General features: G+C 45.7%; 1 protein-coding gene across 4 annotated transcripts in view; it reads right to left on the reverse strand.

Annotated features, from left to right (window-relative positions):
* itpr3 (inositol 1,4,5-trisphosphate receptor, type 3) overlaps nucleotides 1-27,474 on the reverse strand; it is a 341,844-nt gene that overhangs the window by 74,315 nt on the left and 240,055 nt on the right. For all 4 annotated transcript variants that reach the window (XM_070858941.1, XM_070858942.1, XM_070858940.1 and 1 more), the window contains 9 exons: nucleotides 22,233-22,307; nucleotides 21,436-21,561; nucleotides 16,690-16,812; nucleotides 10,405-10,605; nucleotides 10,028-10,279; nucleotides 8,158-8,283; nucleotides 6,207-6,332; nucleotides 5,192-5,312; nucleotides 223-404 (listed from right to left, as the gene is read on the reverse strand). In XM_070858941.1, coding sequence (XP_070715042.1) covers nucleotides 223-404; nucleotides 5,192-5,312; nucleotides 6,207-6,332; nucleotides 8,158-8,283; nucleotides 10,028-10,279; nucleotides 10,405-10,605; nucleotides 16,690-16,812; nucleotides 21,436-21,561; nucleotides 22,233-22,307 — 1,332 coding nt within the window. The remainder of the gene's footprint in view (nucleotides 1-222; nucleotides 405-5,191; nucleotides 5,313-6,206; nucleotides 6,333-8,157; nucleotides 8,284-10,027; nucleotides 10,280-10,404; nucleotides 10,606-16,689; nucleotides 16,813-21,435; nucleotides 21,562-22,232; nucleotides 22,308-27,474) is intronic.

A 27,474-nucleotide genomic window follows, 5' to 3' on the forward strand; every position in this document is an offset into this window, starting at 1 on the left:
ACCAAGTGCCATCGTCATATCGACACGGTTGGAATGAGTGCCATAGTCTGCTTCTGACTGTGGATTTCAATGCATTGTTTCTTAAATGTTCACCTCATCCTTGAGAAATTTCTAAATCTGGCACTGCATAGTAGACCATCGTACCTACTTCATTGATTTTTTTTTCTTATAATTGCAATAAAAGTTTAAAAATAGAATATCTTTTAAACAGAAGCAGCAAACCTGTAGTTTTTCAATTATATTCTTGTAGTCCCACTGCTGCTGTGTGCATGCAGCGCGATTGAAGGCTCGGGTGTTTGCCTTCCAATTTGGAGTATTCCTCTGAGATGCCAATGACTGGCTGTTTAACAAGTTGTTAGCCTGACTGTCCAGGTCCATTGGAAGGGGTATTGAACGGCTTTTTGCTAAAATGAAAAAAACCACAAGGTTACACTAGCTTTTCCGATCAACCTGAAAAGTAATGTGGTCAGTTAAACAGAATTGGTTTCATAGGGCTCAAATTTCCCCAACCTCTTTTTTTGGCGCCATCACCTGCGGTTAGGTGCGGCTTTTGTTTGCCTCTAAGCGCGCCGAAAATCTTCCTCCAATTCTGGCCACTCTCCAGCTTCTCCTTGGTGGTGGCGTAGCATGGCCCAGTGGATTGGGGGCGGAACCAGGTCCCGGCACTGAAAACAGTGCTGGGACCTCTGCATGTGCGTGCTAGAGTCTGCACGTGCGTGCTAGAGTCTGCGCGCATGTGCAGTAGCTCCTGGCAGGCCGAATCTGTGAGTGCGCGCTGCAGGCTGTATGGGAGGGGCCCGAAGCATGCCGTCCCTAGCCCTGGCCAAATGGGCTCCGCTGCGTTCCCTAAGGTAGGACTTCTATTTTTTATTTGTTATTTACTGATTGATTGACTGCTCATTACTTTGGTCTTGGTGCTTTAGGTGCAGGGTTCCTTCTATTTTTTATTTGTTAATTAATTGCTTATTACTTTTTGTGCTTTGTTTAATGCTTGGTGCAAATGTACTGCTTTGTTTCGTGCTTGGTGCTTTAAATGTATTTATGCTTATTTAATGTTTTTGTGACGATGTTTAGTGTTGTGCAAGGTCCCCTTCCCCCCGCCTATCTCTGGCTGCCTGCGCTGATTTCTTAAGTCAACGCAAGGTTTCCCTGAATGTACAAGAGTGCCCACTTACGCTGGCCTAAGTTAGTTTAGAGTAACTTTTAGCTGGCTAAACTTGCTTAAATGGCCAAAACAGGCATAAGTGGCTGGTAATGCCCTCTTTTGAAAAGAAACACAAAACTAAAAAAAAAACCTAACTAACTCACTTACACTGGCGCAAATTAAATGGCCAGAATTGCAACTAAAAAGATACTCCAGAAAACTCAAGTTGCTCCAAAGAAAACGGAGCAACTCCTGGGGAAATTTGGGCCCATAGTCTCTTGGGGCACTCCTGTGCATTTATTATATGTGAAACAACCAATCTGAACACTTACTCAGCTCGCTCAATTAAAGTTGCTTGCATGAGGCCCTCAGGTCACACGACAACATTTAAAATAGTCAAATATAGCACCACAATAAACTACTTGATGAACAAATAAACATCATCCAATTAATTTAATTAAATTTGCAGATTTCTACAAAATAATGTCCATCAATGCTGGGGACAGACTACAGTTCAGGGAGGGCAGAGGACAAACGGCCTGTTTAACTCACCCACATTCAAAATGGTGGTCCCAGCAGGAACGCTCAACCACGGAGAATTCATTCTTACAATAAGTGTTAGGCTCTACCAATGACGATGCCGTAGAGAAATATCACTCCTCGAATATACCTGTAGAAAACTTCTGGCTTTGCCAATGTCATTTTGAATACATGGGGGTGGGAGGGGACAATATTCCTCTCGGGTGGTAGTGCAAAATGGGCGATAGCAAATCAGCAGCTTGTTTTACGATCCGTCCTAACACGAGCTGCCGATGCTTTATCACGTGATTTGCGCTATCACCTGAGACGCAGTCAACTCCTTGGACATTGGTTATCCCCTGGACCTGATGGCCTGTATCCTAGGGTCTTAAAAGAAGTGGCTACAGAGATAGTGGATGCATTAGTTCTAATCTACCAAAATTCTCTGGATTCTGGAGAGGACCCAGCGGACTGGAAAACCGCAAATGTAACGCCCCTATTTAAGAAAGGAGGGAGACAGAAAGCAGGAAACTATAGACCAGTCAGCCTAACATCTGTCATTGGGAAACTGCTGGAGTCCATCATTAAGGAAGTAGTAGCAGGACATTTGGAAAATCATAATGCAGTCAAGCAGAGTCAGCATGGTTTTATGAAAGGGAAATCGTGTTTGACAAATTTTCTGGAGTTCTTTGAGGATGTAACGAGCAGGGTGGATAAAGGGGAACCTGTCGATGTCGTGTATTTGGATTTCCAGAAAGCATTCGATAAGGTGCCACATAAAAGGTTACTGCACAAGAGCTCACGGGGTTGAGGGTAATAGATTAGTATAGATAGAGGATTGGCTTACTAACATAAAAGGGGCCGAAATTGGTGAAGGCCAAGGACTGCCCAAAGGACCGCTGATGGCCACCGGGATACTTGACGTTACTTTGGGCAGGAGTTTCGGCAAAAAGTCCTTTGAAAGGGCGCCCGGGGGCAAAAGAGGGACTTCTGCTGTCAATCTGGGTGGCAACAAGTGGAAGCTCTCATTCTCGGCGGCAGAGGCGCTTGCCGCCCAAGTGCCGTCAAGGATGGAGTCGGGCCCACGGAGGGTCGAACAACTGGAAATAAAAATTATAATAAAAACCATCAGGATACCATCGAGATAAGTCGCTGTAAAGAAAAATTAAAAAAAAACTTTTCTTGCAGGTCTTCATATTTACCGTCGGGGATAGACCAGCCATCACGCAGGGGTCCTTCCCCGTTCTGGCGCCGACTCCCGTCCGCACCAATCTGGCATCTCGGCGGGAGGTCACTTGCGCCATTTGGCATTCCGCTGACATCAGCGGGCGGTTTTCCCTTCCTGCCCGCTCCAGACCAACTGGAAACTCGCACAGGGCGGAACTCGAGGAGAAATGTCAGTGGATCTCGCCGGCAGTGGGCGGTAACGCCATCAATTTCGGCCCCAAAGAGTTGGGATAAATGGGTCATTTTCAGGTTGGCAAACTATAACTAGTGGGGTGCCACAGGGATCAGTGCTGTGGCCTCAACTATTTACAATTTATATGAATGACTTGGATGAAGGGACTGAGTGTAATGTAGTCAAATTTGCTGATGATACAAAGATAGGTGGGAAAGAAACTTGTGAGGAGGATGCAAAGAATCTACAAAGGGATATAGATTGGCTCAGTGAGTGGGCAAAAATTTGGCAGAAGGAGTATAATGTGGGCAAATGTGAGGTTATCCACTTTGGTAGGAAAAATAAAAAAGCAAATGATTATTTAAATGGGGGGGATATTACAAAATGCTGCAGGACCAAGGGACCTGGGGGTTCTTGTGCATGAAACACAAAAAGTTAGAATGCAGGTACAGCAATTAATCAGGAAGGCAAGTGGAATGTTGGCCTTTACTGCAAGGGGGATGGAGTACAAAGGCAGGGAAGTCCTGCTCCAACTGTACAAGGCGTTGGTAAGACCACACACACCTGGAGTACTGCGCACAGTTTTGATCTCCTTATTTAAGGAAGGATATACTTGCATTGGAAGCAGATCAGAGAAGGTTCACGAGGTTAATTCCTGAGATGAAGAGGTTGTCATATGAAGAAAGGTTGAGCAGGTTGGGTCTATACCCATTGGAGTTTAGGTGATCTTATTGAAACATATAAGATTCTGAGGGAGGCTTGACAGAGTAGATGCAGAGAGATGTTTCCCCTCATGGGGGAATCCAGAACTAGGAGGCATAGTTTCAGAATAAGTGGTCGCCCATTTAAGACAGAAATGAGGAGGAATTTCTTGTCCCAGAGGGCCGTGAATCTTTGGCATTCTCTACCACATGTAGCTGTGGAGGCTGGGTCTTTGAATATATTTAAGGTGGAGATGGACAAATTTTTGAATGATAAGGGAGTCAAGGTTTATGGGCAGGAGGTGGCGAGGTGGAGTTGAAGCCAGGATCAAATCAACCATGATCTTATTTAATGGCGAAGCAGGCTCGAGGGACCAAATGGCCTACTCCTGCACCTATTTCTTATGTTCTTATAGAAACCAAAATAAGGTTCACTTCAGCGAAGGAAGTGAAAGGAAGACAGACAGAAAAGAATGCTTCCACCGGCTCAATAATAAACTGATTTCTGTTTCTAAAAGGATATGTTTTGTTGGCCAAGATGGGAAAGGCTGTCGCTCCATAACAGCTCATGTGCCACGTGTTGCCTGAATGGTCTCATTTATTTTGAGTTTAGGGGGCCGAAATTGCCCCTTCCGATAAAGCCTCTGACCGCCTGAAAGCAGTGGTCACGGAGCGGCGCGGAATGGCCGCCGACTCTCCATAGAGGGGCTGCTGTTTTGAAAATTGCCCTTCCTCAGGAGCGAGTGGTGTCTGGGACTGCTCCTCTTGTTTCCCCACTGTGGCGTGCACATCTGGCGGGGACCCCCTCGCTTAATAGCCTTACCGAAATTGCCCCTTACCTAAAATTGCCCCACCGGAGCAGCGCCACCGCAGGTCAGTGCCCCCAGCATGCTTTTGCTGTCAGTGCACGCTCTGTGAAATAGTGGTGTGGCCGCCCTTAAAGGGGAGGCGGCGCTGCCGTTGATGACATGTTTTTCTTTTGTTGGCCGACTGCCAGGTCGGGCCGATAATTATGGCCGTGGGTTCGGATGGGCCACCAACAGGCAGTCTATCACCTTTTCTTCGATGCCAGGCCGCTGGCTCGGCTGAGTGCCTCCCTGGTGGCCCAGTGGACCTAACTAAAATGAATGCAGAGTTCGCAGCGGATCTCCCCTTTAACTGAAGGGGAGAGACGTTGTGACGTGCCAACGTGATAATGTCATCGCCCCCACATCTGCCCCGCTAGTGACGGCCACTCTGCTCCGCCCCCACTTCTGCCCCCATGATGAGGACATTTCCACCCTGCTGGAAAAACCCCACAAAGAGCTGAATTTCGACTGATAGGCCGCTGCATCCATTGCGGCGGCCAGAACACTTAAAACCGTAGGTGCACCCAGTTTCGGGAATTTCTACCCCCAGATCTCTTAACATCGTAATCCTTCGCCTTACCCATCAGAGCTAGTGTCCTTATACACATTTCCACTGAAGACTTTTGCTGCTGTTGTAGCCACGAGCAATCCAGAAGCCGGCATGTCGATTGCAGCAGCTGCACAGCAATAGACTGGTGTGTCTACCAGAAATCGGAAGGAACACATGAAGTCATTAGGTATTCAGGCTAAAATGGAACAATCTACTATGCGCTGTCAACATTAAGAATGAGAACAGGGGAAATCATTAATATGTTCATTACTACACAAGGATCCTGGCATGAGGTACTGCATTAAATACCTTCATATATCAACATGCAAAATAACTTCATTTTGTTATGTCAACCCCATGCAATGAGGAAATGCATTCCTGAAGCAGCAATTTAAATGTTCCATTTTCTTGACAAAGATTTACTGTGTAAAAATCCTTATGTTAATTTGCCCGTGTGAAACCTGCAAAAAGGCCATTACGCCATGAAATGCTAAAAAGTGGACTTGAACCTTTTATCATTGTATGGTGATTTTTGTCCATCACAGAAGACAGAGACCTGGTGCTCACCATGAGAGAGGGATGTGGTGGGACAATTGGTGTATCAATCACCCTAAGCCGCTCTCGCATTCTTTCCAGCAGTAGATAACAGAGCACCATTAGTAGGGGTCTGTGTTGTCTGTCCACTCTCCTGGACAGAGAAAGATTTGTGTCCATATGGGAGACAGGCTTAATGGAGAGCCCATTGTTTGTGTGGGCTCGTTGGAAACTTCTAAGATGTAAACCTACACCAAAAGCTTTTTTTATTGAAAGCAAAGTCGATTTTCCAGTTATTTCTGTGTCTCGTGTTGGTTAGGAGTTAATTATTGTGGTTATTGATGAATTTTCATCATCAACAAAACCAATGTCAGAACTCAAACCATAATCCCCACCAGCAGCTCATCCTCAGCCTGCACCTATATGGTTTCAGGCTGGGTGGAATCCCGTGGCAGGCATTGTTGAAAAGGGAAATGTTAAGCTTAATAATGAAGAATTCCCAGTGAATTACCTGCAGTGATGTGCTGTTTTCAGAAAATGGAGAACTGAAGAATGCACTGATGGTATCCATGACAACAGTCACAACATATTTCTCCAGAGTAGGGTCTGAAAGCCTTTTCTCCCTTTTATTGCAAACCTTGTATGATTAAAATGAAAACAGATCCGTTGCATTAAATGGTGTATACTTGAATTAGTTTCTTTAAAATCTGAACAATATTGTAGACTAATTATTCTTCATGTTTATATCCAAAATTATATCACAAGAATTTTCAGATGTATTTTGCCTAAATGACAATGATGACATATTTGAAGCTTTCAGATTTAATTATTACTTTATTATTCACAGAATTTAAAATGAAATGATAAATAATTGAGGACTGCAATATGTAAAATATGTCAGCTTTTGTTTTTTCAATAATCAAATTCAAACAGGCTAATACTGCAGTAATATACCTCAGCAATTGATCTCTCCAAGTTTCCATGACTTATAAAACTGTAGAATAGAGTACATATATTTGTTAGATTTAGATTCAAATGTGTCACAAAATTGTATCGTCAGGAAGAAAAAAATATGTTGGTTGAACCTTGCCCATGTTTGCTAGAAAAAAATACTGTTACTTTCTGCAAGGGTAAAATATGACAAAACTACAGTGATAGCCTTCTGTTACAGGGAATCACATCATATTAACCTCTCAGGGACTCGGTGGCATTTTGGTAGCACAGAGATGACCAAACTATAACAGCCTTTGAGTTCCGGCAATCAAAGCCGCAAAGCCCAGGTCTGCAAGCTCGATTCGGCTTCGATTTCTTATTGATTGATTGTGTCTGTTTAGATTTTGTGAGCTTGGAGGTTTGGGAAGGGCTGTTTTTATCATTAATTGCCTCATTGCTGGATAAATCTGAAATTAGAAACCATTAATTAATGAAGCTTTGCTTTATATGTTTAAAGTGGCCCACAAGACTCCACGGTGCATAAATATGTGGCCCACAAAGACAAAAGCCTTGGATAGCCCTGGTCTAGCACATTCCCAAGCAATATACTTTCCTCAGTCTCTAGTTTGTTGTGTTCTCTATTTTATTGTGCTCTTAGCATTACACACGGGGGCTAAAATTCAGTCTTCCGAAAGACCTCTTTCCGGCAGAAAGCAGCAGCCAAACGGCAGAGTTCAATGGCCGCCGATTTGCGGTCAAATGGCCGCCGCTAGCGAAATTCACCTTGATGGATTTTCCGGCAGTTCCCACTTCTACCCCGTTGCTGTCGATCAGTCCTAAGTACGTAATCAAAGCGTGCACCGCTGATCTCCTACACCTCCATCTAAATTCAGCTTGAAAAATCTTCGATCCGCTGCGCGGTGCCCCCGACAGCTTTTTCTGTCAGTGCACCTTGTTTTCTGTGTGTGGGACATAGCTGCACGGTGGCCATTAAAGGTGAGGGCCCACTGCCGCGGCTGCCATTTTATTTTTTTTGCCAGCCAACTTCCAGATCAGCCAGACAAATAAGCCCCCCGGGTTCGGCTGGGCTGCCAACAGGCAGCCTAGCACCCCCTTTTGGGTTCTAGGCGCTGACCCGGTCGAAACCCTCCCTGATGGCCCAGTGGACCTAACTAAAATCTTCACAGAGCTCATAGTGACCCTCCCCTTTAAGTGAAGGGGAGAGACATGGTGACGCACACGCGTCATGACATCATCACCGCTCCGCTGATGATTGACAGCAGCAGTGACTCCATCTCGTCTCCACTTTTGCCCCTCTTGTTGTCGATCTTCTGCTTACCGTTCCACTTCCGCCTCCATTATGACCGACTTCCAGTCCGCTTAAAAAAAAAACGACTTAAGAACTGAATTTCGCAAAAGAGGCCATCCGACGCGGCAGAAAAAACACCTCAATAACGGTAGGTGCATTAGGTTTCCAGCGGGCTTGAATTTCTACCCTGCTATCTCTAACAAACCTTTCACAGACCTACCATAGCCATGTCCACTGTGAAGTTCTCAAAGAGCTTCCAGATGTGGTTACTGGTGTAAATCTCTTTCATTTCCACTTCTGTGTCCACATAGCAGTGATTCACAAAATTGACATAGGCTATTTTCACCTAATAAGAAATAAACATATACAGCTGTAAACAGTTAAGTCCATTGAAATATCAATAAAGCAGACTATATCCCTGCCTTTAATCTATTATTTTCCTCCTTAGAAAATTCTATTGGATTCGTTCCCTTTAAGAGCTTAATTTCACCCCATTTGCTAATGTTTGTATAAAAGCAGATGAGCATAACATGGTCTTTCCATCTTTATACTCATGTATACTTTTTTTGCTAACGTTAGCAAATGCAGGAAAATATAACCCCAAAATCTTTTATGAGCTATAGAATGGCATCCTGCCAGATGAATGTGAATGTGCTACTGAGGTATACAGCTTCCAGCAAAATGCTGATCATCTCGAGTAGATGGCGTCTCTGCAGAAATCTGTAAATCACACTGTCGCATAAGTCATGCCCGAGGATTCAGAATTACTCATTGGCACTGAAATGGCAGTGTCCCTTCACCGTCATAATCCATTTGAAAGGCCCCGCAACTTTCGGGTTTCCGCATGGGCTTGCTCATGCACGAAATCTGGAATGTATGATCTCTCAAGGTACGCCTTGACAGATCACCCGAAGCGCATAGAAAATTGGTATTGCTGCCGCAGATTTGCCCAACAACTGCCCAGCAATTGGCCACGAAAGTCCTGTGGCTGGTAAAATCAGACGTAGGGCCAGCTTTCATCAATATAAGGGTATATATAAACCTTAAATTACACATTTAAAAAACAAAAGTAATGCACATAAACTTGAAGTTAGTTCATGCAAATATTGGCCCAGAATAAGATGTTTAAAATTATTTATCAAAAAATATATTTTTTTATTGAGTTTGGTGATGAATAAAATTGAACTTAAGAATAAAATTGAAATTCAGTATATATATTAGAATTGTGTAAATTGTATAATTATTTGGGGATTCCATTGCATATCATTAGGGGATTCCCTTTGTAAATGATTGCAATGGAATCCTCCTTTGTGATTCGAGGATCGGGCCCACCACCTGCATTCCGAGGATCCGTGGGCCTTTACGCTGACATCTGCCTGGAGACCTGAGCCCTGAACTCTCCACAGCCTGGACACCTGGAGGTAGGTTCGGATTTGTTTTGTGGGTCGGAGGCGTACTCCGGATGTACGCCTTAGACTGTAATTTCCACCCCATAAACTTTTACTGAGGACAACTTGGTCTCTCTTCTGCTCCGAGCTTCAGATCCAGAAACACAGGCCCACAAGTACTCAGGGCTCACATTATGAGTGCCACTACCATGCCAAAATATACATTTAAACTACAAAACAATGTTAAATCTCTAAGCAAGTTGTTGTAGGGCGAGCATGAAACAGGGATTGTCCATCCCCCTGGTAATATATGTAAACCAATTGACCAAAGATTATACTGTCCATGGTTTTAATTGGTCACATTCAGAACACATCGCTCCAGTATGCTTGGTTTGGTGGGCATCCTGGGTTGATACAACTTGCATGACAATCCTAACTCATCCAGATCCCACCTGTACCATACCAGTTACCATCAATGCATTGTATTGTATTTCGTTTACCTGAACTCTGATTCTGCACTGGTTTTACAGTAATCTTCTTTAACTAAATTACCAAATTCTAGTTTGTTTTTTAAAAAATATTTGTCTCCTTGATTTTCCTCACTCTTGCTCTGCCTCAATCTGCTTGATTGCTAATAGAGTTACGGAACCACATTTCAAATTGATTTATTTGTTTTGCCCATTGCTAAACAGCTAGCAATACCTCTGTTATGCAGTCGTCGTGAGTGACCACTCGTACAATGTCCTCCAAAGGCAGCAGTGAGGTGCACTTGATCTCTGTATAGACATTCTTGCCCTCGGCACAGGCTGAGAGCAATTCCACCAGTGAGATATGATACACGAGGGGACTGTTTTCCTCCATGCCATCTCGAGCAATATTCATCATTTCCAACATGGTAGCAAATGAGGCCTTGTCATTGTAGAACACAACCACATCATCCCCTGCACTGGTTAGCTGTTGATATGAAACATAGGGTACTCAAAATGAATGCAACCTTTTTGTAACGTTTGCAAGCCAGACATTATGAGTTGCAGTGAAAAACAGTCAAACGTTGCAAGGTGCCTCTAAGCTGCTTTTACCTCGGTCATCACCATATCTTGACACTTTTTGACATACTTTCCCTCGGCTTTTATTATGGTATGTAGGAAGTCGAGATATTTCACGTGCCGGCCGTGCGTTGCAGAGCACTGCACAAAATGCTGCAAGACGGTTTCACTTATTTCTGAGCACAGCTGATAATTGTTCATGAAGATGTGCTGCATGGTCTCCGTCTCCAAGAGCTGCAAAAGTGAGAGAGCTCAATGAATGGGACGCATCGCCATTACCCCAAAGACACCGATACATCTTTTACCACAAAGGACAATGCACAGCCACAGGAAAGACTGAAATAAAAACAGCACGTCAGTCAGCATCTGCAAAAGGAAAGGTGAACAGTTTGCGCAAGACCCTTCCATTAGAAGTGATGAGGGTTTGAAACTTTAACTTGTTTTTTATTTGCTGCTAACACTGAGTGCTAGAATTTGCACTGTTTCGCCACCCGGTTTCTCGGCAGTATTGGCCGTTTTGGGCGAGAACCGGGTCGGGGAAAAATTCCCCAGCTGAGGCACGCCGGCGGTTTCGAAGTCCCGCTGGGGAGCGGACCGCCAGTGCGCACCGTCCACAGATCGTGGGGACCCGTAGGTAAGTCTAACATTTTTTTTTAAACCGCCCACAAGGATCAGGGGAGCTGGGCGGTAGGTAAGTAGGTAAGAAAAAGGTAAGCGATTGGTTTTTTACTATTTCATTTCAAAATCTGTTGGGGTGATTTTATTTAAAAGTGTGTTGGGAATGTTGTTTTGATTATTTAGTTAGGTTTTTTGAAAAATTTATTTTTATTCTTTTTCTTGTATTAGGCCCAACCCGCAGCCTCGGGATAAATTTTTATAGATTTTTAAATTTATCGCCCATTTTCTTTAGGAACCGCCCAATCTAGCCGAAATTGCATTTTTTCACCCAGATTGGGGGTGCAAGGCCCGTATTTTGCACTGGGCGGATTTAAAAAATATTTTCGGGACGTTTTCGCCGGCAATAATCTTCCCAGCCTTAGAGTTTTTTTGGGCTGCAATCGGGCGCTGGCGGGCTTTAGGGAAACTCTAGCCCTGAGTATCCAAAATTATTTTAGTGCTTTAGGGCGAATAGCATGAGCGCCTTAAGAATTCTAATCCTCGCCAGGACTAATTCTGCATCGGTTTCCATGGATTCGAATTTAGCATCACGTTTCACCAGCAACACTGACTAGCCAGAACAGATGCAAAGCAGCCAATCAGCACCTCAGCTATAACTTGGGTCTCTACATAAGTCGGCCTGCAGGATATTTCTGCATGGATGGAAACAATTGATTACAAATTGAGCACCTTCGCAAAGAAAGACTCTGGAATGTGTACCCATCGAAAAGAAATCTATTCTTTATACTTTTCACCTTAAATCAACCAAGATTCTATCCCACCAGATTCATCTCACCAGACTGAGGAAGAGGGTCATCCTCAGAACATCCCTGCTAGCTGGCACTGAGCTGGCACGTAGTTGTTAGTACTCAAAATGAATAGAAATGGGAGCTCACCATCAGCAATACAGAGACTATCTATGTGGCGTGTAGTGCTGGCTAATGGATGCACTCAATAAAACTTCACCTGCCGAATGTTAGCAGGATGCCTGCAATTTGGGTCTGGTTTGAATTGTGATTCTGTGGAGCCCAGTACTGCTGCTTACTGTTCAACAGTAGGTTCTGTTGAGACATAACTCAATGGGATACATGATAAATAATCACTTTGGCCCAGATTTTCCTTGCGCATTACATTGTAGGGACCCACGAACGCACAAAAGAGAGAGGAAATTATGGAGTAAGTGACTCGCTGTTAATGATGCCACTGCAAATTTCCTGGGACTTTTGCACCGCTCCACCGTTACCCTCGCCGAAAACAGTGGGAAGGTAACCATCATAGCTGCACCCCCAGTAAAATCAATGGCAATCGAGATTTTCCTGCATTTCAGCCAGTTCTCAGTTAGACTTAAAAATAATGGTGCTGGTGGCCGTGATTTATGAGAGCCAAAATCAAAAAGTCCATGGTGTTATTTATCCATTACTCGGATGTTTGTTGCTGTACTTTCGTGATGGTGACTAATGTTTCACCTGCCTCAGATCACAAAGGAACCAAGGCAGTTTTGACTCATTTGACTTATTTAGCCTGATGTTAGCACCTATTGCCTGTACCATTTTTGGAAGCAAAATAAAGCAATTGCGAAGTCAAAGTTTCCACAATTCCCCAGAAAAAACATACAATTAGAAACATTTGTATAATTATACATTAAATAAAGAACCATTTAAAAAAACATAACTTATACCAGCAAGTTGAAGAATGAAGTGACTTGAGTACAGCCATTTCAATGGATTAGGAATAACGATTTTTAATTAATACAAGACCAATGCTCCAATAACATTGATTTTCTCATGCAGCTGCTGCAGAAGACATTTTTCTTCTCGAGCCATGTACCCATAATATATTGATGCAGATATAGAAAGAAAGACGTACATTTATATGGCACCTTTCATGACCACCGGACATCTCAGAGCACGTTACAGCCAATGAAGCTAATTTGCGCACAGCAAGCACCAAAACAGCAATGTGATAATGATCAGATAAAGTTTTTGTCATGTTGATTGAGGAATAGATATTAACCAGAACACTGGGAGCTTGCTTGTGTGCAAATTAGCTGCCACATTTCCTACATTATAACAGTGACTATATTCCAAAAGTACTTCATTGGTTGTAAAGCCCTTGAGACATCAGGTGGTCATGAAAGGGTTATAGAAATGCAAGTCTTTCAAGTCTTTTGAAAGGATGTATAAAAGTAGAAGATTTTTGCTGGAGCACAGGTTTGCAGCACAGAGCAGAGCCTAACCATAATCGCAATGTTAACTGAGTGGATCGTGAACAGAGTAGGAAGTTTAGAATTTGGAGAGAGTAGGAATTTGGTGCAGAGGGAGGAGGTGGTGCATCTTTCAGCCTTTAACACTTGTTGTGGTTTGCATAAGCTTGAGACAGTAAGTAGAGCGGTAGATTTAAACAGCATGCAAGAGTCGGCAGCAGCAGAGGCTCTTGGGAGAAGTAGAGTGGCAGACACCAGACTAACAGATGGAAAAACTCAAAAAGTACGTCATATTCAGCACAGAGTGTGGAGCGGCGCGGGTAAGTTAGAGATAAGTATTTTGTTTATTGGTTAGTGTTTTTACTGGTTAGCGTTTATGTTTTGGTGTTAGCTTAACTGTTAAATAGCCTTGAAGCTAAAAAGAATCTCGAAATAAATATAGACTAAGATATGGCAGAGCAGCTTATGTGTCTGGACTGCAGTATGTGGGAGTTTGTGGACAGCGAGACTGTCCCGAGCAAACGCAACTGCAGGAGATGTCACCGGCTCAGAGGCATTTAGCTGGAGTTCGAGTTGCTCAGTATCTGCAATGTTTGCTCCAGACCTCGGTCACACCTTGTAGAGAGGTGCAACTTCAGAACGGGGTTGGTGTACAGAGTAAGGGGAACCCCAGATGAGACAGAGAAACTGATCATATCCAACAGGTACAATGTATTTGTCACCTGTGAGAATAAGGATGCAAACTGTCGGAAGGACAGCCAGAGTGCTGACCACGGCACCTTGGACCAGGAGGCTGTCCAAAGGGAGGAGGAGGGGAAGCGTATTGTAGTTGATGGGGATTCAATAATTCAGGAGACAGATAGCATCCTTTCTAAGCAGTCCCACTTGGTATGTTGCCTACCTGGTGAGGGACATCTCGAACTGACTTGAAAGGCTATTGGAGAGGGAGGGGGAGTATCCAGTCATGGTGGTCCATGTTGGGACCAACAGCATCGGAAGGAGTAGGCCTGAGATCCTTACTTATCCTTAAATCTTTCTATTCTCTTGTGTTCTTTGATTTATAAATGATGTTATTCACCTCACTATGGGCCCAAATTTGCCCAGGAGTTGCTCTGTTTTTTTTGGAGCACCTTAATTTTTCTGGAGTATCTTAAAAATCCCCATTCTGCACATTTAATTTGCGCCAGTGTAAGTGAGTTAGTTAGGATTTTTTTTAGTTTCGTTTTTTTTTCAAAAAAGAGGGCATTACCAGTCACCTATGCCTGCTTTGGCCATTTAAGCCAGTTTGAACGGCTAATAGTTGCTCCAAACTAACTTAGGCCAGCGTATGTGGCCACTTGTGGCCGTACAGAAAACCATTGCGGAGAGTTAAGAAATCAGCGCAGGTAACCAGAGATGGGGGGGTGGAAGGAAGCAGAGAGAACCTTGCAAAGCACTAAACACCTGCACAACAATTAATACAGATCTTGTACTGTAACTTTTGGATAATTTACACATTCCACTATATAAAGCTTCATAAAATATGCACTTGTTAATATTATTTATATCAGAAGACAAAGGGTTTCATAAATCCATTATTAATCAAATATTTTGCTAGCAGGGCTATGAACGATGGTCACTTGTGCAAGGTACTTGAGGGTGCCCATGCAGTTATTCCCCAATAAGGCACCCGTGGGTGCTGATGGAATGTTGCCAACAGGGTATCTACGGGTACCCATGCAGTTGTTCACTAAGAATTGGTGGGATTTTTAAAAAATTGACCTAAGTCATGATTACTACCAAAACAAAAGCCACGACCAGATATTTGCTGGTACTGAGAGACCAAACCTAAGGAAAGTTTTCCCTGGTCATTCTCACCTCTTAACAGTCATTGACAGAGACTTTTTCTAAATCATTTAAAGAAACTCTTTCCCCCCCTCCACCCCCGAACCCTCATCAAACCTCTTCCACCTCCCCCGATCAAAACTCTTCCCCCGCCCCCGATCAAAAGTCTCTCCACACCAACCTGTTTCTTGTAGCCCTCAGCGTGGGGAAGGCAATGGCCGGCCTGTGCGGCAGGCCACTCGACCCGGGATAAGGGAGGGATGTGTTGGGTCACACGCTGCAGGCATCATCATCACAATCATGGGAGGAGCTACTGCGCATACACGAACGCTCTACTGCGCATGTGGACAGCTGCCGGCACTCTTTTAGGCGCAGGGCCCTAGCTCCGCCCCCCAATGGACTCGCCACGCTGCGCCAAGCCTCGGGAGAGACGGCAGAGAGGCCAGAATACGCGCTATACTTTTGGCGCCATTTTGGGAGCAGAAAGTCGGCGCACCTCAGGTAAGTGCACCAAAAAAACCGGAGGGCCAAATTTGGGCCCTATAAAACAGAAAGTCAAATATTTTATTCAGGGCTTGGTGATAGTAAGATACTCAACTAAGGTAAATGCAATAACATTTGCACACAGTGGGAAAATTTCACGTGCTCAAATGTCAAGTGATTAAGCATCACAAGTGGTGTCATGTGACTGAATGCCACGTGATCAAATGTCACATGGTCAAATCTCCAGGAATACAACAAACCAGAGTTGGCAACCCGAACCAAGAGACAATGTGTATAAAGGAGCACGCACTGCTGCAAGGTCAGCGGAGTTTTGAACAGATGCATCTGAGTCAATTATTTCTCTTAATCTTTGTCAGGGGCTGGCGAGTATTTTAGCAGGGTGTCAGTGTTTAACACAAAGTTCGACTGTGGATTAACATTTATTTAAGAAGTTACGCGTAATGTATGCACCTGTGAGAATGCTCACAGGTTTGTTGAGCTGTTGAGCTGGGAGTGGTTTAGCCAGTCACGTGATGTTCACAAGACTCAATAAAACCCCAGCCAGTTGGGTTCAGGGGACCCACGATGAGGCAGGTGGTTGTGAGCCTGGTGGATGAACTGGTAATGTGTAGTGTAATTGTTAAACCTTTGCTAATAAACCAACTAGTTCTTAATAGCAATGTGTTGCTATGAATTATTAAGCAAAGTGCCCATGAAGCAAATACTTTACATTCCGCTTCCGCTCACTGAAGATCTCCCGCCTCTCCGGATGGCGAACATGCGTCACTACAGCTCTTCAGATTGCCGCTGCCCTCGCTGCGGCCTATTCTAATTCGAAAACCCAGCAACATTTGGAGCCAGTAAGCAACAGTGAGATCGGCACGCGAGATGGTGAGATTTGCGGTGTACGTCACCAATCTCACCGTTGCAGGAAAATCTGGGCCAACTTTAAATTCTGTCACCAAGGTTTTATATGGAGTCACTAAAGTCCTTTTCCCAGATTGCTCTTTTAATGAAAACAAGCTGACAATTCACATCTAAAAGGCTAGCAGTGTTTACTTAATTGAAACTTTCGGCACGGGCTACTGCTGTTGAAAGGAATAACAACTTGTGGAGATTGACTTATGTGAATCTAGTGCAAGGTTACTTACTCCAGGAGTCAAGAACAGGTTCAGGTGCTTGTAAAGCAGAGTCTGATTCTCGGGACTTCCTGCACAGAACTTCTGAAGGAACTGATGAGTGTACTTCAAAATCTCACACATTTTTGCATCATTCTGCAACAAAACACAACCTTTATTCATTATTTACAGAATAGACACAGATGATTATACTGAGAACGAAGGTAGTAAACAGCCTTTGTGACTAAGTCCAATGTTATTATGGAGGTGTTATTCACAATTGGACACCTTTTCTTCCCCCAGTGCCTCTCTGCTTTGTAGATTCGCTGAATAATGCACAACGTGTTCCATGAATAGTCCACTGTCACAGTCCAAGACACGGTGCTGCCCACTGGAAACCGTTCATTGTGATACACGAGGAAGATGCAGACTCTTTGAAACACGCTGCGTCAGCTTCATAAATAATGGCAGGGAATCTCCTCGGAGCTGCTCCTGCTGCACTGCCGGAACTCAGCTGGAAGTGTGGCGGAAACCCCATTTGCAAGGGTTTCTACCACACTTCTGACAAACTTGTGGTGGTGAAGTGGGAGCAGCTCCAAGGAAACATCAGCCTATGCCTGCAGACTCATCAAGTTACACGAAAAGCCGAACAACCTACTGGCTAAAACTGTGCTACACACATGATCTGTCGACATATTGGATAACCTACATTGTGTTGTGTTGGACAACATATGAGGCTGGATTTTCGGCTTTGCTGATTTCGGGGCGGTAATAGCGGCAGGACGGTAAAGTTTGCGCCCAGGAACAGTTTGTGCCTCAGCCAGCAAAATTGGGCAGCTGGGCCCTGAGCGTGGGGCGGAGCGCTAAGGGAGGTTTTGCACACCTCTCTCAGAGTGCTAGGCCGGCTGAGCATGGGAGAATCCCGAGCTAAACAGCCGGCCCGAGAGCACTCTGAGGAGAGCCTTGAGGAGAAAAAAACAAACTTGAAAAAACCCCATCAAAACATTCCCAATACATAGCCCACGCCACCACAACTATTTTAAGTTGCATCTGTAAATCAAGTAAATCAAGTGCCCCCCCTGGTTAAAGGGCAGGTGGGGGAGGTGGGGTGGGGCACTACAACCGGCACAATTAAACAAATTAAACTTTCACAGTCTACTGGATCAAATTAAAATTTGGTTGCCGGGGGTGATGATGCACTCCAGTCCCTCCGGCGTCCACCTCTCGCGGAAGGCCACAAGCGTACCGGTGGACACCGCGTGCTCCATCTCCAGGGACACCCTGGCCCGGATGTAACCGTGGAAGAGAGGCAGGCAGTCGGGCTGAACGACCCCCTCGACCGCCCGCTACCTGGACCGGTTGATGGCCCCCATGGCCATGCCCAGGAGCAGTCCTACGAGGAGGCCTTCCGACCTACCCGCTCCCCTCCGCACAGGGTGTCCAAAGATCAGGAGTGTGGGACTGAAGTGCAACCAGAATTTGAGGAGCAGCCCCCCCCCACGCCACCACAACATAACTTGTTAAAAAAAAGAAAAAACAATCACACTTGCCTGAGGTGGACATTACTTGCGTCACTGCAGCTGATATAGGTCGGACTGTCTGTTTTCACTGGCGGTCCCAGCAGGTCGTGCTGCGGGACATATGGGTCGGGTGGGAGTCAAAAAGTGATCCAGTGTCACAACCAGGGCGTTGTACACTGGCTCACCTCTTCCGGGCGAAACTGCTCTGTGTTCCTGCGGCGATGATAATGAGCAGCTACCCACCAGTCTCTGCACTTTATTGCCCAGTGATCACCTCACCATCACACAGAAGCTCCTCAGATTTACCTTCAGTGAAAACCGCCGCGAGGCACCGAAAGCTGACCGCCTGCCTGGAAGAGCTCACCACCGCCATTGTTGCCTTTCTGGGGTGAAAACAAAGGAGTGAGCAGCGTGGTTGCTGCATTGTATTCGTTGTGCATCAAGCAATCGTGTGTTGTTATGGAAACAATCTTTCACATCACCGGAAAATCCAGCCCATAGACTGTTACACAAGGCATGCGTACCTAGTTAACAATATCTATTGTGTTATATACCGGATATGTAGACCCACTGAACAGCTTGGAACCCATTGTCTCTCTTTAGTGCAACAATCCAAAACTACTCCCACTGCACTGCTCTCATTTCATAGTCCTGTATCTCCTTTTGCTTCAAACATTTGTCCACTTTTCTCTTAAAACTTGTAATGGCCTCTGTCTCAGTCACTCCTATAGCAAAGCATTCAATGTTCCAGTAACCCTCTGCTTAAGAAGATTCCGAATGTCTTCCCTCGCTCTCTAAGTGATAATTTTATATTGATACAAGTGTCCGAATGTAAGCATATGGCCCTGAGATTATGAAAGTCAGAATGAAACGATCTTCATAGGGCACAGAAATGCAGTGTACTGCTCAGAATACTTTCTTGAAAGATTGTTTCCATAACAACACACAATCGCTTGATGCACAACGAATACGATGCAGCAACCACGCTGCTCGCTCCCAATACTTACATGGCGGTGTTGGGGAAAGGTCAATTAATGTGGGTGGCAAGTAAGATGAGAAAGAGGTCAGATTGTGATTGAGATTGCGAACTCCAGAAGTGAAAAGGTCACAAAAGATGGCAGGGTCAGGTTTCTGTCAGTGCCAGGATGCTGAGAGCTTCATTCATTCACGAAGTCAGGGTCAAGTTTGCGGGGGAGTGAACATTCTGGAAGCAGCGGGGTGACTAATGAACCACTGGTGGGGTGAAAGAGGAAAACCATGGAAGAGCTAAGAGAGATGGAAAGAAGATAGAGAGGTTAATCCCCAAGGAATGAGCTACAAAGATCTAGGGCTGGATTTTCCGGTCCTTTGCGCTCCTGGTTTTGCCCCGGAGCGGCGTGAAAGGCGGCGGCAAGGTCTCCAACACCCCGCCGCGACCCTCTGGTCGGGTTTTGTGGCGGCGCTGAGCAGCACCGCTGGGAAGAGCTGCGCCCGGTGTGCAACGCCCCTGGTCGTGACACCGGTGCGGGTTTTAAGACTTGCCCGACCCGTACGCCTCTGGGGAATCAGAGCGATCCAGCGATCCCGTCAGCGGAGGGGAAGGTAATGGACTCCAAAAGGTAGTGCGAGTGTTTTTTGTTTCATTTTTTGTGCAATTTGCATTGCAGTGGTTTGGGCAATATTTTAGGACTGCTGTTGTGTTTTTCTTAGATTTCCGCACGGCCACCAACACCACATCCCACCCCGCAGGCCTCTCTCAGAGCGTTCACCGCTCGGCTCTTTAGCTCAGGAGTTACATATAGAAACATAGAAAACAGGTGCAGGAGTAGACCATTCGGCCCTTCGAGCCTGCATCACCATTCAACATGATCATGGCTGATCATTCCCTCAGTACCCCATTCCTGCTTTCTCTCCATACCCCTTGATCCCTTTAGCCGTAAGGGCCACATCTAACTCCCTTTTAAATATATCTAACAAACTGGCCTCAACAACTTTCTGTGGTAGAGAATTCCACAGGTTTCCCATCCTTGCGTGACGAGAGGTGAACAATGCCTCCCTGTCGCAGGGCCCAGATGCCCAAACTTACATACTAAACGCAAACTATTCCTGGCCGCTAACTTTTCCGACCTGCTGCCATTATCGCCCCGAAAACAGAAAAGCCTAAAATCCGTCCCCTAGGCTGACAGTGCGTAGGAAGTGCCGTACTGTCAGAGGTGGAGCCTTTCAGATGAGACGTTAAACCAAAAGCCCGTCAGCTCTCTCAGTTGGACGTAAAAGATCCCATGGCACTATTTTGAAGGTAGGGGGGGAGGGTGTTATCCCTGGTGTCCTGGCCAATATTTGTGCCTCAATCAACATTTAAAAAAACTGGTCATTATCACACTGCTGTTTGTGGGAGCGTGCTGTGTGCAAATTGACCTTCACGTTACAACAGTGACTATACTTCAAAAAAGTACTGGCTGTAAAGCGCTTTGGAATGCCCGGTGACTGACAGACACACAGACACAACCAACCAGCTCAATTATGCCCTGGCACAGGACTCAAACCTCTTCTTCCTCCTCCTCTCACAGAGAGACACTCTCCTCTGTAGAGGCAGCAGGCAGCAGAAACACAACCTACTCCAGCCACACCCAAGTGACAAGTGCTGACTCTTTCAAGACATAAAGTCAAACATATGCCCCCAATAAAACTTGTAAATTAATGATAAATGTTTAAATGAACCGTAACAAATAAACATTTTGCTTCTGGTGGTGATGAACCACTCCAGGCCCACCAGTCACGGAAGGCCTCGAGCGTGCCGGTGGACACCCATGCGCTCCATTTCCAGGGACACCCTGGCGTGAACGTAGCCATGCAAGAGAGGCAGGCAGTCGGACCGAACGACCTCCTGAACTGCCCGCTGCCTGGACCTATTGATGGCCACCTTGGCCAGGCCCAGGAGCAGTCCTACGAGGAGGCCCTCCGAACTGCCTGCTCCCCCACCCCCGCACTGGGTGCCAAAAGATCAGGAGTGTGGGCCTCAGAGCAGGCACTTGCTGACCCACTCAGCCAGAAACTGTGCTGGCCCGGGGAGGGGAGACCCAAAGAGACCGAGAGAAAATAAAGGGGCAAAACTTTGGAATAAAATTAAGCCAAACAGTGAAACAGGAAAAATATCTTCTAATAAAAGGTAACCACTCACTGCAGAACAGTTATCTTTCATGCGGCTGTAAGATCTGTTCACTCTTCTTGTTATTCATTGTCAGAATGTAGAAAACTAGCTCTGGATAGGTATTCTCACCTTATCATAAGGTATCTGCAGCAGATCCAGCATCACTTTGTGAGCTCCCATATTTTTCAGCAATCTCTGCTGCTTCTTTCTAACTTGCTCTCCAACGCCACACATTTTATTCAGCCGCTCCAAAATCTGAAAAGATTTGCATTACAGATCAGCTCAAGTGGGACTGACATCATTTTTACTTCATAACAATCTTCCACTTCTTTTTCCAATATGGCCTCTCTAATTCCTAGGATGTAAATAGGGGCGCTATCATAAATTTGTACTCCCTGCGTGAAGTACAAATTCATAAAATTATCTGGTTCAATTGGCAAACGGTCTCATTATTATGGTTTTTATATTCTTCATTCCCTGAATTTTCCCTGCTCTTTTATGTCAGCACCTTGCTGCATCCAGTCCCCTGATGAGAGGCCTAGTTGGCAGTTTGCTTCAAGGATCTTAGCAATGCCATTCTTGGGCTGCGCATTAGAATATGCCATGTCCCAGGAAGCAGTGAGTCCAGGGTTCATGTCCCATCTCCTTACATTGTTTAAATTCCATCTTAGCCCTACTGCTATGGGGAATCAGTGAGCAAGTAAGTTCATTCCCACAGGATGAGTGGGGGAAAATTAGACAGACAGTCATCTCCAGAATACTCTTGTACACCTCCTCTTGGGTGATGGTTCAATGAAGCACAATGAGGGATCTGGAAGCAGGTTTGAGGATGTCAGCCCTCCAGTAGTGCTGGGAGAACAGGAAATTGAGAGAGATATACAGACACCGTTAATTTCCCCCATACCTGCCGAAAGAAAACAATTCACCTCTTTGACAACTTGATAATTCCTGCTGCTTTTTCCTCCTAATGTCTTCTCCAAAGCTGCATCATCAGCAGGCTCCTGGAACATGAGCAAGAGAACGGTGAAATCAGACAGAAAAGTGGCATCTAGAAATTCAACTGATACAACAGTATGCACACATCCAAGTCCGCACTGGTACTTATTACCAGCAGGTTGATAAAATTGTTTTATGTTGATACAGCTAGACAAGTGGCTCATAAATCTGAAACAGGTAGGAAATTCTAAAATGGAGTCATTTTCCAAGGTGGCACTTCCAATAGGGAGCCTTGCCCGCCAGCTGTGCAGATCGGGAAATCATAAGCGCACTGCCCACAATTTTCCGTCTATTCGTATTTCCCCCCTCAAATCCGCTGCCTGCAGGCGCTGGAAGTCCGTTCTGGGACCTTTGTCGAGTCAACCTTCAGTCAAATTCCTCTAGCCCCCTCTTCTCCGATTTCACTCGTCCTCGCTCAACGTCACCATCCACATGGTGCTTTAAAAGTGCAAATTGTTGTTGCACATGATGTATTTACCAACTGAACCATTCGGACATTCAGTAATATCATAAAGTTAGAAATTTCCTGCTGTACAAGAGGCTCAGCACATTGGTTCTACTGTACAGGTCCTGATTTGTTAGTTACAGTGCAACATCACCACCTGTTGGCACAGAGATGGAATTGCATCTAAGGTATTTCCAGCTGAACAAAACTAAAAGATCTTCAAAGGAAGGTGTGGTACGCTCGCGGCCTTCCGCGAGAGGTGGGCACCGGAGGGACTGGAGTGCATCATCACGCCCGGCAACCAAATTTTAATTTGATTTTACGTTTTTTAAGTTTAATTTGTTTTAATTGCCGATGCTTTTAGTGTCCCCCTCTCCTTTTATAGGGGGCACTGGAAAAAAGGAAAAATTTGATTTTAGTGCCCAAAAAAAAAACCACAAAAAAAAACCAAAAAACAAAAAAGGGCCTTGTAAATGTCTTGTGTGTGTCATCCAGGTCGGGTGGCACGGATACATGTTTTATGTTTTCGCAGGTAAACTCAAAAGAGTTTCAAAGGAAGGTGTGTTATTTACCTCAACTAGATGCATAAGAAAAGAATCCCCTGCCAGGGATTCAGTATTAATCATGATAGTTGATTTATTTTATTATGCATCTTGTTGAGGTAAATAAAACATCTTCCTTTGAAGATCTTTTCATTAGGTTCAGCTGGAAATACCTTCATTGCAATATCATCTCTGCAAAGTGTCACATACTAGCCTTGTCAACAAAATTGAAGCCCATTGAACAAAAGGGACAGTGGCAGCATGGATACGAAATTGGTTAAGTGACAGGAATCAGGGAGTAATGATGAATGGTTGTTTTTCAGACTGAAGGAAGGTACACAGTGATATTCCTCAGCGGTCGGTACTAGCACCACTGCTTTTCTTAATATATATTAATGACTTGGATGTAGGTATACAGGGCACAATTTCAAAATTTGCAGGATGACACAAAACTTGGAAGTATAGTGAACAGTGAGGAGGATAGTGATAGACTTCAAGAGGACATAGGCTGGTGGAATGGGTGGACACAAGGCAGATGAAATTTAACACAGAAAAGGGCGAAGTGATACATTTTAGTCGGAAGAACAAGGAGAGGCAATATAAACTAAAGGGTACAATTCTAAAGGAGGTGCATGAAGGTATGGAGGTATGTGCACAAATCATTGAAGGTGACAGGGCAAATTGAGAAAGCAGTTTAAAAAGCATACGGGATCGTGGGCTTCATAAATAGAGGCATTGAGTGCAAAAGTACAGACTGTTATGTTAAACCTTTCTAAATAACTGGTTCGGCCTCAACTGGAGTATTGTGTCCAATTCTCGGCACCACACTTTAGGAAGGACGTGAGGGTCTTAGAGAGGGTGCAGAAAAGATTTACAAGAATGGTTCCAGGGATGAGGGACTTCAGTTACATGTATAGACTGGAGAAGCTGGAGCAGAGAAGGTTGAGAGGAGAGTTGATAGAGGTGTTCAAAATTATTAGGGGTCTAGACAGAGTAGACAGAGAGAAACTGTTCCCATTGGCAGAAGGGTCGAGATGCAGAGGACACAGATTTAAGGTGATTGGCAGAAGATCCAAAGGCGCCATGAGGAAAAACTTTTTTATGCAGCGAGTGGTTAGGATCTGGAATGCGCTGCCTGAAAGGGTGGTGGAGGCAGATTAATTTGTGGCTTTCAAAAGGGAATTGGGTAAGTACCGGAAGGAAAAAGATTTGCAGGGCTGCGGGGAAAGGGCGGGGGAGTGGGACTAGCTGAAGTGCTCTTGTAGAGAGCCGGCACGGGCTCGACTGGCCGAATGGCTTCGTTCTGTGCTGTAACCATTCTAGGATTCTATGATTTCCACCAGATTTACACGTAACCGAGGTGCAAACAAACTACGTGGCTTAAAAGATTGTGGAATTTTGGGTGTAAGTCTGTAACTACAATATGCCCAAGTCTGCTCAATCTTTGACATTCTTCCATCAAACCTGCCACCTGAACGTATCTCCGCCCACAAATCTGCCATGATGATAAAAATGCAGTTATCTGCTTCATCTTCATTCATTCCTAGCAGGATTTGCCCAGCTGAGACACAATGGCCCTGATATTCACTGGGGCGGGGCTTCGGAGTTATGGTCGAGAAAGCCGGAAGTCCCGGTTTCCCCAAACGCCTTGGAGGTTTAACACCATTGCCCGCGTGTTTTTTTAAAACAAATTCCCTGCCCCGAAGCCAGCTTGATTGACAGGCTTGGCTGCCTGTCAGGCTGGGAAACCCTGCGGCACAAGACCGCAGCCCAGGGCTGGTTGCGGGGTGTGGGGGGGCGGGGATGGGTGGTGGGTCTCGCGTGGTTGCGAGGTTCGGGTGTGGTCAAAGATCGCAGGAGTTTGTGGAGAGATCTGAGGGGTAGGGTGAGACACCGGGGGTGTGGGGGGGAGGGGAGGGCACGAGTCGGAGATCATGGAAGCAGGAGGGGTGTTTACAGGTAAGCTTGATGGGCCTGGAGGAAACATTCCTCCTTCTCCTGGCCCACAAGCAATGTAGTAGAGGTATTTACTGATGGATCCAGCCCCTCTCACTCCTTTTACTTGCCGTGTTTCCTGAGGCCTGGGAAACCCGGCCGACGTGGGTTAAAAATCGAAACCCTGTTAAAATGAAGGCATGCAGCCTCCTTAAAAGGATTCAATGACCGATCTGTCTCCTGAGAGCGGATTGGCCGCCTGCCTCTCGTCCCGCCCTCTGTTAAAACCGGAAGTGGGCGGGTTTGAGGGCAGCTGGGTTCCTGTTTCAGATTTCTATCATTATACCAACCCACCTGACCCAAACCCACCCCCCCACCCGTTTTTGAGGGGTTAAAGTTACCCCCCCCTCAAGCTACAGCATGCTTGGAACAGTCCCACAAAATAAATACAACCTAATTTAATATGTGTTACAAAGCAGAAAGCAATCACATGATTCATAAACTTCACGAGTGACGTTAGGAAGATAAACCTGAGTTTGTGCATATGTTGCAAAGCAGTCACTTTCCTGTCGTGGCTTGAACTGTCTCTGGCAAATTGATCCTATTTATTATGCAGACGATGTTGAAACCTATTCTCCATGTTTTCTAACATGATTCATTTTGTCATAAAGGTGGGTTTTGACCCTTTCCCATAAAAATGGGAACGTGTTTGATTTTGGAGAGACATTATAGATCGTAAAATGGCATTCTGCTGAAGCTTAATCAGCAGTGTTAAAAGGCTTTTTTTAAATGTCCCATCAATACCTAGACACTGACACTGTGATTCTGAAATAGCTGATCACAAAACAATGCACAGGTTAAAGTATTGGCATAATATTCCCATTTTAATGGTGTCATTAATCTGTTTGAAATAAGCTATTTTAACGACTGCCTTAAAATAGTGCACAATTTTATTTTATACCATCTCATTAACCAGTGGTGCTGCTCTAGGAAATTAAACTCCCAGCTCATTCCTTTTATTACTACCTTGCTTGTGTGACCAGAAAAGTCAAATAAAACTATGTAGTATTTGTCAATCAATTAATGAGATCTGAAAGTTGTTAATTGCAGACGTTTGATTTTTTTTTAGCAGGGTAAAGCCCAGGATGGGTAAAAATAGAAACATAGAAAATAGGTGCAGGAGTAGGCCATTCGGCCCTTCGAGCCTGCACCGCCATTCAACAAGATCACCCACCCCAGCACCTCCCCCTCCACACCCCCGACCCCCGCAGCCGCAAGGACCACATCCAACTCCCTCCCGAACACATCCAATGAACTGGCATCAACAACTCTCCGCGGCAGGGAATTCCACAGGCCAACAACTCCCTGAGTGAAGAAGTCTCTTCCAATCCCAGCCCCAAACAGCCCACCACCCCCCCATCCCAACAGCATGCCCCCCCTGGCTCCGGGCCCACCCAACACCGGGAACACTCCCCCCGCACCCAACCCACCCCGTCCCGTCAGAATCCTTCCCAAATGCCGAACACCCCCGAATGTCGAGCCCCCAGCCCCGGCCACCCCGGAGCCACGCCCCCGCGACGCCAACCACACCACATCCACCAACCGCCATCTGCGCAGTCAACCCGTCCACCCCACTCCGAACACTCCCCGCACCGAGGCACAGAGCCCCCAGGCCCGCCACTCCAACACACTTCGCCCCCCCAGACCTCCGCTGCAATGTGGCCCCTCCTGTCCCCTGCCCTGGGTTTCTCCGCCCCCCACCTCCACCACTCTCCCCTCCACCCCGCGCCCCCGTCTCCCCTCAACTTCCCTCTGCCTCCCTGCACAGGCTCCCACCTTGGGGGCGGTAACCTTCTGGGGCAGGGAATTTTAGCCCCCAGTGTGGAAGTCCTGCTCCCGCCGCAGAATTGGCCTTACCACCCCTCAATGGAAGCGGAGTGCAATTTCCCACACTCCACTTCCTTTGGGCGCAGTTACCGGGGCACGACTGGATGCTCCTGTGACAGTTTGAACTGGTGCTCTCCACTTTCTGTCCTGTGACAGTTGGAACTGGTGCTCTCCACTCTCTGTCCTGTAACAGTGGGAACTGGTGCTCTCCACTCTCTGTCCTGTAACAGTGGGAACTGGTGCTCTCCACTCTCTGTCCTGTGACAGTGGGAACTGGTGCTCTCCACTCTCTGTCCTGTGACAGTGGGAACTGGTGCTCTCCACTCTCTGTCCTGTGACAGTGGGAACTGGTGCTCTCCACTC

The sequence above is a fragment of the Pristiophorus japonicus genome, chromosome 17, assembly GCF_044704955.1.
Source record: "Pristiophorus japonicus isolate sPriJap1 chromosome 17, sPriJap1.hap1, whole genome shotgun sequence".
Lineage (NCBI taxonomy): Eukaryota > Metazoa > Chordata > Chondrichthyes > Pristiophoridae > Pristiophorus > Pristiophorus japonicus.